At 36.0% G+C, this 9,012-nt stretch overlaps 1 protein-coding gene across 1 annotated transcript in view; it reads left to right on the top strand.

The window, feature by feature from the left end:
- Positions 1 to 1,624: 1,624 nt before the first annotated feature.
- LOC131071737 (receptor-like protein EIX2) overlaps positions 1,625 to 9,012 on the top strand; it is a 9,991-nt gene continuing 2,603 nt past the window's right edge. Inside the window, exon 1 of the mRNA XM_059210571.1 lies at positions 1,625 to 4,435. Within this exon, the coding sequence (XP_059066554.1) occupies positions 1,625 to 4,435 (2,811 nt within the window). The remainder of the gene's footprint in view (positions 4,436 to 9,012) is intronic.

The raw sequence follows: 9,012 nt of genomic DNA, 5'->3' as shown, positions 1-9,012 counted from the left end.
TAAAAAATTATTTTCAAAATAATATTAGAGAAAAATGATTTGTTGAGATACATACACTTCTTTGTGAAAAATATTTATTATTCTTTACACTATGTATTCTTGTGTTATCTTGATAGGTAATAAGAATGGCATTAAAAGTGAGGACATATTATTCATCTATCTGGAAAAGAATGGCATGATAATTAAGTATATATTATTACTTGTTTATTATTTTCTATGTGTGTTAAAATGAATGACATAAAAAGTGGAGATCTATTATTCAATTTGCATGTGAAAAAGAACTACATCTAAATTAATGATAGAATATTATTTGTCTATCATTCTCTCTATGTGTGGGAAAAGAATGACATTGGAAATGAGGATATGTTATTATTTGTCTATTATTCTCCACGTGTAAAAAAATTTTTTTTAAAAATGAATCATTATTATTTATCTATTAGTCTTTGTGTACAAAAGAGATTGTGATAAAAATTAAGATAAATTATTATTTGCTTATTATTTTTTGTGTAAAAAACAATAACAAAAATTAGAAAATATTATTATTTCTCTAGTATTTTCTATCCATATGAAAAATTGACATGAAAAAATGAGAATACATTGTTGTTTTCCTATTATTTTTTGTTAGTGTGTAATACATTAGATTATGTTGTTTTCTTAAATCAATCTGAAAGATCGAGAAAATACACCGAATTGTATCTTTTTTTCCAAGTCTTTTAATGAAATATGTTGTGCTTTTGTCTGCCACACAAGAAAGATTTTTTAAATGTGAAGTATTAAATTTACAAGGAAGCCTTAGTCATTATTGGCCTTAATATTTCTAGACACTACAAATGATAGGATAATGATCTAAGAGAATAGAGGAACAATCAACTTTAACGACAAAGGCCATGTGAGTCTTGGACAAACTGAAGAGTGGGAAAAATGTAGAACCTATCCAACCTGCTAAGTTTTATATCCTACCCAAGTCTGCAGTTTTGACCAAGTAAACCAGTTATTGTAATGGCTAAGGTTTTCTTTTTTCTTTTGGGTTGTGGATGGGATCTACAAACCAATGGTATTATTATGTTTTGTTTTTTCAAGTCTTTAAATGAAATATGTCGTGCTTTTGTCAGCATTTGATTTTTTTATAACCATCTGGAAGGAGGATCAAGATTTGGTTCTTTTTCCAAGTCTTTTCAAGGTATCCGTAATTTATTATGGTTGGACTTGGTCTTCGACGAGCCGATTTTTGTGGGTTACGATAGACTGACAATATTTTCCAATAAAAGTCACATATCCGCTTGAAAAACATTTTAACAAACACAAATACACCATCTAGGCCCCCCTTCGCTATGGTTATGTCATTGTGGGCTTACCGTGAAAATAGAAAATGAGTTTCCAGTCAAATAAATTTGGGGTGTTGTTGGAAGTAGCTTTCTTTCAATATCGTGCTGTGTAGAATCACATTATCAGGCATTTTCCACGCTCTTGCAGTATACGTTGCCTTGCAAACGATCGAAAAAACTAGGAAATATCCTTAAAGATTCTTTGAAATACTTTATTTTTTAGCTTATTTATATCCCACCGGGGGAAGAGTTGTAAATTGCAAACTACAAATCGTTATTTACATCCGCTTTCGTTTAAGATGTCTTTGGCCTGTGAATTTTTGCTCATATGGATGATAGTGTTGCAAACTTATTTCCCATTTTCAGTAGCATGTTTAGAAGATGAGAGAAGTTACTTGGTGGATTTCAAGGCTGGTCTTAATCTTTCCTCAGGTCGCTCTTTATCCTCTTGGCGGGGATTCAACTGTTGCCAGTGGGAGGGGGTTGCCTGTGATTATCATACATCCCATGTCATTCGCCTTGATTTGAATGCTGATGCTTACGGTCAGCAGTTGAGCGGGAACGTTCGTCCATCGCTGTTTAATCTGGAGCATCTACAGCACTTGGATTTGAGCGGGAATGACTTTAAAGGTGTTTCTATTTCTCCCCAGTTGTCAAAGCTGCGGAGAGTTACATTTCTTAACTTGTCGTCTGCTGGATTTGGCGGCGAAGTCCCTCTGGAATTGGGAAATATGTCAAGCTTGCATTTCTTGGATATTTCAAATAATTTATACTTGAATAGTAGTAAGTTTGATGTCTGGGTAAGAAATCTAAGAAGCTTGGAATTCCTCCGAATGGAATCAGTGAACCTGGAAATGGCATCTGAGCACTGGGGTGAGGCCGTTGGCGGTCTTGTCAATCTTACGCATGTTGACCTGTCTGATTGTGGGCTGTCAGGTATTATTCCAGATCTCTTAAACCTCACCCATTTATCACATCTGCACATTCCATATGGTTCATTCCCGTTTGAACTTCCCTCTTGGTTTGAGAACGCGTCCTCATTGGTTTCACTTAATCTCCTACACTGTGATATAAATGGTGATATCCCTTCCAATTTCATGGCCCGTTCGAAATTGAGTAATCTTGTACTTAAATATAATTTTGACTTGAAAGGAAACCTTTCCTTCATTCGAAACCACTCTTCCTCTCTTGTTGTGCTTTCTCTTTCTACCTGCAATTTAATAGGGGTGATTCCACCCTCCATTGCAAATTTTTCAAAGCTCGAGACCTTGGATTTCTCCCATAACAGTTTCGAAGGCAGTTTACCACCCTCTTATGACAACCTTTTGTCGCTTGTAGCCCTTGACCTTACTAACAACCAGCTTACTAGTCAGATTCCTCCGTCTCTGTGTCAGCTTCTGGTACTAAGGGAACTCCGGCTTGGCCTTAACCAACTATCAGGAACAATTCCTGATTGCATTTATAAGATGTCTAGTTTAAAAGCATTGACAGTTCCTTTCAACGGATTAAGAGGCAACATTTCACTTCAGCTACTTGAGAATCTAACTCGCCTTCAAGAGCTAGACCTTTCTCAAAATCAATTTCTCATTGATGTCTCTACAAGCTGGGTTCCTCAGTTTTCCCACCTGGAGTTCCTTGGATTGAGGTCTTGCAATATAGAAGGCGAATTACCTGCATTTTTGTCCCAGCAATATCTACTGATGGAGCTAGATCTGTCAAATAACAACATTGTGGGAAATCTTCCTTCGTGGCTGTGGGATTTGCCTTATCTTCTTCTGCTCAATCTTTCAAACAACCAATTTGAAGGTTCTCTACCCGGCAAGATATCCCATAAGTTTTGGGGGGTGGATTTGCGTGGGAATAGATTTTATGGCTCCCTTCCTGCACTTGATTTTGTTACAACTTTACTGGATTTATCTGATAATGAGTTTAATGGATCTATTCCAGCAACAATTGGGACATCAACTTTTATATCATTGTCAAGAAATAATCTCACTGGAGAAATTCCAAATTTTATATTTTCTGGTTCAGATTATTTGGTGAATTTGGACTTGTCAAAGAACAAGCTAACAGGTATAATTCCTGCAAACTTTGGGACATATTCTCAATTACAAGTTTTAAAATTAGCTCAGAATGCTTTGCAAGGGGAGATTCCAGAGGAGTTGGGAAGTTTGCAGACCCTTCGTGCACTAAATCTCAATGGTAATAGATTGCAAGGTATTATTCCTTCATCCATCGCAAAATGCACAAGTCTCAGATTATTTGATTTGGGAAACAACAAATTTGAAGGTAGTATTCCTATTTGGATTGAAGAGCTGATAGATTTAAGAATTCTCAACTTAGCTTCTAATAAGTTTAAAGATAGAATTCCACCCCAGCTGATGACACTGCAGAATCTTCAAATTCTCGATTTATCTGATAACAATTTATCAGAAAGCATTCCTCAAAATCTAAGCAAGTTATCTGCTATGGTCGATCAATCTCAAAGCATTGATGGACGGCAAACCTTTTCTTATTCATATGGATTATATCTCTTCAAGGACTCTCTTTCTGAATCAAAAGTTGATGATGAAATAACCATTTGGATAAAAGGAAGGTCAACACCATACACAAAGATAATCAGCGCAGACAAGTTCATGGATCTATCTCGTAATAACCTATCAGGCAATATTCCTCTAGAAATGGGACTCCTAAAGGGTTTGATTTCTCTAAACATATCAAAAAATAATTTGAGCGGCTCAATCCCAAAGTCCTTAGGAGACATGGATCAATTGGAGTCTCTAGATTTTTCAGAAAACAAGTTGTCCGGAGAGATTCCCTCCCAACTCTTAAATCTCACATTTCTTGAAGTGTTCAATCTTTCAGACAATATGCTTTCTGGGTTGATACCACAAGGGAAGCAGTTTTCAACCTTTGAGGCTTCTTCATTTTTAGGGAATCCCAATCTTCATGGACCTCCCCTTGAAAATAAGACACGCAGTCTTGGTTATGGTAGCAAAGATAATAACAAAGAATTGAATGGTACAATTGTTCAAGATGCAAATGCATATGTAATGGAGCAATGGTGGGCAACAGGACTAGGGTTAAGCTACGGAATGGGATTTGCTATTGTGATCGCAGTGTTGTGCTTCCACAAAAAATGCAGATACATATGCTTTGCTCTCATGGATAGTTTGATCTATCACCTATTTGAACGTTGAATTCTTGACATTGCATGACAATGAATCCTCATAGCCTTTGCTTCAAATATCATAGGTATGCACCTAAGACTTGTGTTGCCACTTATAGTTATGTTGGTTTGATGTTATAATGTTTTGGTAAAAAATAATATTTTAAATTTTCATGTAGGCCATGTGTGTTGGGAAAATGGTGTCTCAACCTTGCATTTACACGAAGTTACTATTTATAGTAAGTTTTTGTTTCAGCATAAAATGGTGTGAAATTCTCCCCAAAGCTTCAGATTGGTTAGATAAGCATGTCAATAAATTTCCTTTGCAAGATCATAGCTAGTTTTGAAGATATTAAAGTTTCTCTTTTTGAACAGTGCGATGAAAGGTTTAAATTTAATTTTGAGGATTTTATACCCTCTAAAATGCCTTGAAAAATGGGTGTAACTAGCATAGCAGGTTACGAGGTGATACAACACTTCACAAGCTTTCTGGTGCATCAAACGGTTTGTTAATTGGACACCCGGTTCACAAGTTATAGCTTCCGAAAATTTGGACTCCTACAATAGGAAATATAAAATTGCATCAGACACATAAATGAGCTATAAAAGAAAGGAACGCATGGTGATGTGTTTTTTGACACGTCACAGGGCATCAGAATTGAGATGGGTCAGCTCTACTTTATTGGGCGGTTTTAGCCCTTGGTTCTGTAATATCATTTGATAGTTTCTTGTATTGTATCTCCTATATATGAGGTGTGTGCGATAGAAGTTCTGTGTAAGAATTTTATAGCTATTGAGTTACCTCTAAATCTCTAATTAGTGGTACTCTTGTAAATAACTTTCTCTACAAGTATATTGTAATCTATTATTGATTGCTAAATAAAATATTGAGCTGCTTTTGGAGTGTGGGGTTTTTCTCCCGAAAGGGTTTTCCCCATGTAAATCACCGTGTTGTGGTATGAATATTATTTGTGATTATTTTAGTTAAATTTTTATAACTGTTGTAACGATCTATAAGTTTTGCATTACCCTCTATTACAAGTGTGGTTGTTGTTACACCAAAAGATCAACCTATTAATGCCCGATACAACCATTAGACTTATACAATCAACAAGAGGTGGTTAAGCCATGTCACAAACTCGAGTGCTATGCTGCATAGCACAAGGAGACCAAGGGTGCACACCTTGCAACAATCCCCCCTAGCACAAGGGAATGGTTTGAACCTGTGACCAAGCTTTGATACCACTTGTTACAAGTGTGGTTGCCATTGTAGCAAAAGATTGACTTGTTAATGCCCGATACAACCACTAGACTTATAGAATCCATGGGAGGTAGTTAAGCCATGTAACAAACCCAAGCGCTACATTGCACAGTACAAGGAGACCAAGGGTGCACACCTTGCAGCAGTCCCCCCTAGCACAAGGGAAGGGTTTGAACCTATGACCAAGCCCTGATACCACTTTTTACAAGTGTAATTATCGTTACACCAAAAGATCAATCTACTAATGCCCGATACAACCATTAGACTTATAGAATCCATAGGAGGTAGTTAAGCCATGTCACAAACCTAAGCGTTGCACTGCACAACACAAGGAGAAAAAGGGCACACACCTTGCAACACTATCCTCTCAAAGTTAGGGTAGGAAGTTGTTCCACTACTTAACTATCTTACAAGTGGTATTAGAGCCTAATCACCTTTGGTTTCAATTGTGGGTTGTTGGGTTTTTTGAACTAATCTAGATTTGAGTGGGAGCTTGTGCAAAAGACTCTTTTTTATCTTGTTGCGAGAATTTTCAAATGGCAAGTTCATCAGATAGAATAGAGGTGGAGAAATTTAATGAAAGTAATTTTGAGATGTGGAAGCTGAAGATGGAAAATCTACTAATAGATCGAGATCTATGGGATGTTGTTGATGAGAATGTATCAAGATGTTGGAATAGTGTTGTAAATATGTACTTGAGAGATATTTGAGGATGTTTGAGAGATGTGTTGTCATTGATGTCAACATATTTCTTTGTCTGGTGTAGTGATGTAGTGAAGTTTAGTGAGTCAGTTTGGTCAGTATGTTGGAGATCCATGTTTGTGGATTAAAAGGTTTTCAGATAGTTATCTATAGTTGATTTAGTTCAATTTTCAGAGGTCCACATGAAGATTTGATTGAGTTATGAGCATGTGTGTTATGGTCAATTTTTTAATTGTTCAGTGATGTTAGTGTTCAATATTTTAATTTGCATTGCTCCGCATTATAATATCTTATTATGTGGATTTTGCATTATGTTTGGGGCATTGATGTGTGTCCTCAATTCGAGTGGTTTGTGGTTTGGATGTCCACAAGGTATTTTTCAAGTTGATAGTCATTACAATTAGTGTTCTTGAGCTTCGGTATGGTGATAATGATGAGTCTAGTAATTCGTGTTGTGCAGAGTTGTTGTGGTAATTCATGATACTTGTGATGTTTCTAGACCATGTGACTTTTGTGTTGGTGGTCTACATTGATTGTTGAGATCATGATTGATGTTTTTCTTCTGTATGTTGGTGTTCTTCATGTTCTTGGCCGACCAATGATTGTAGCGTGTTGCATATATTCAAGTCATAATTCTTGGAGGTGTTTGTGTTTGAGGTGATGACTTAGTTCCATGCTATGTCTTAGCCGACATTATTTTGGTCTGCATGTGATAATTTGTATCGAATCAAAATCTATATCATTGTAACTATTTTATGTTTGTTGAACTAACCTTGACAATTGATCCAAGGTTGATGTTATGTATAAATAAATATAATAACCTTGTGTGAGGTATGTAGAGTGAGCGAATAATGCATTGGTCTTTCGGAAGAAGAGAAGATGTGTGAAGAAGAAAATGAAATTTGTTATGTTCTTATAACAAAAACTATAACTATGTTGGCATTTTGCATATAGATTGTATTAATGATATATTGTCATTGATGTCAATTGAACCAGTGAATGGTATTCATGATATTGCTGATGTTATTGTTGTTATTGATTTGTAACCGGTGTGATAAACTTTGTGGAAGATATTGTAAACCGGTATATGGTAGTTTGTAAGTTGAACCGGTGTATAAGGTTAAACATTTCTATGTTTTATAACCAGTAAACCCTACCAGTTGTTTTTTGTTAAACCCTAACTGATCAAAGTTTGTTAGTTTAAGATCTGATGATCAAGTGGTAATGATGATGATACGTGTGGTCATTGTATGAAGACGAATTCATGTTATTTTGGCGTGTTTGATTGTCTTGGAAAAGAGAAAAGTGGATTGCATCAAATGCACAGTGCATGATGAGTTACAAGTCCGATGAAGCAGTGATTATGGAGCGGTTGGAATTTTCTTGTTAAATGTGAAGAGATTGTTATAATTTCTAACGGTCAAGATTGTACCGACTTGCTTGTAATCTTGATGATGAGAATTAGGTTTTTGTTGTGAGTATGTGCACAAATATGGTGGTCAGAAAAGTGGACACCACCCAAAAAAAACATGGAAAAACAAGAAGCGCATACGTGTTTTTAAAATTTGAAATTCTTGCATATGCGCTTAGGTTTTTTCTTCCCGAGCCTAGAGAGGATAGTAGGTACGCGCTGCTTTTAGGACAATGAGTGCGTACGTGCTACGCCTAGGAAAATGAGCGCGTACGTGCTACTCATAGGAAAATGAGCGCGTACGCGCTAATAATCCAAATATAACCGCATATGCGGTGCTTGGTAAAAATTAAAAAAAAAAAAAATTGGGTCTCATGTACTCATGAATAGCGCATTTTTTACTTCATTTTTAACCCATTTCTTCTCCTAAACCACGAACAGGGTGCTAGATTTGTCCTCCAAGCTATGGATCAAGGTTAGTTTTTGTTTAGTTTTGTCTTTCTTTCCCGTTTGTTCAATTTTTTTTACATTTTGAATTTAATTTCATTAATTTTGATTAGGTTTTTTCATTTTTTGTATCAAAAACCAGATTCTTCTAATCCAGAACAAGAACAACCAAAAGCACCTCTTGAAAACCCACAAGAACAACCAAATGTACCTCCTGAAAACACACAAGAACAACCCCCAATTCCTCCTTTTGACTGCACACCCGAAACACAAGAGAAATTAATTAATCAGTTAGGACAAAATACGTCTAAAATCAATAGACTGATTGTTAAATTGAAAACTTATGAACTTGAGCATCATCAATCCCTCGCCACTAGCCTAGAAACATTAGCTAGTGGTGCCATAGCTGTTTCCACACAAAATACCAAATGTGGAAGCTTTAGGGATAGGTGTCATCAATTCTATGCCAATGGGCTATCATACGATGGAGTAAAAAACAAAAATATTACTAAACAACAAATATGTGCCCTATTCATTGATCCCAAAACTGGTCAATCATTACCTATTAATGCAAAGAGGTTTCCCATACATTCGTGTACCAATGTGCAGATGAAGAATCTTTTTTGGTAGAAGTGGTGGATGGTCTTTGATGATCCACCTTGTAATAATTATGAGGTGCCATTATATTCTTTGAAAA

Source organism: Cryptomeria japonica, chromosome 8, assembly GCF_030272615.1.
Source record: "Cryptomeria japonica chromosome 8, Sugi_1.0, whole genome shotgun sequence".
Lineage (NCBI taxonomy): Eukaryota > Viridiplantae > Streptophyta > Pinopsida > Cupressales > Cupressaceae > Cryptomeria > Cryptomeria japonica.
This window is presented reverse-complemented; position numbering and strand designations above follow the sequence as displayed.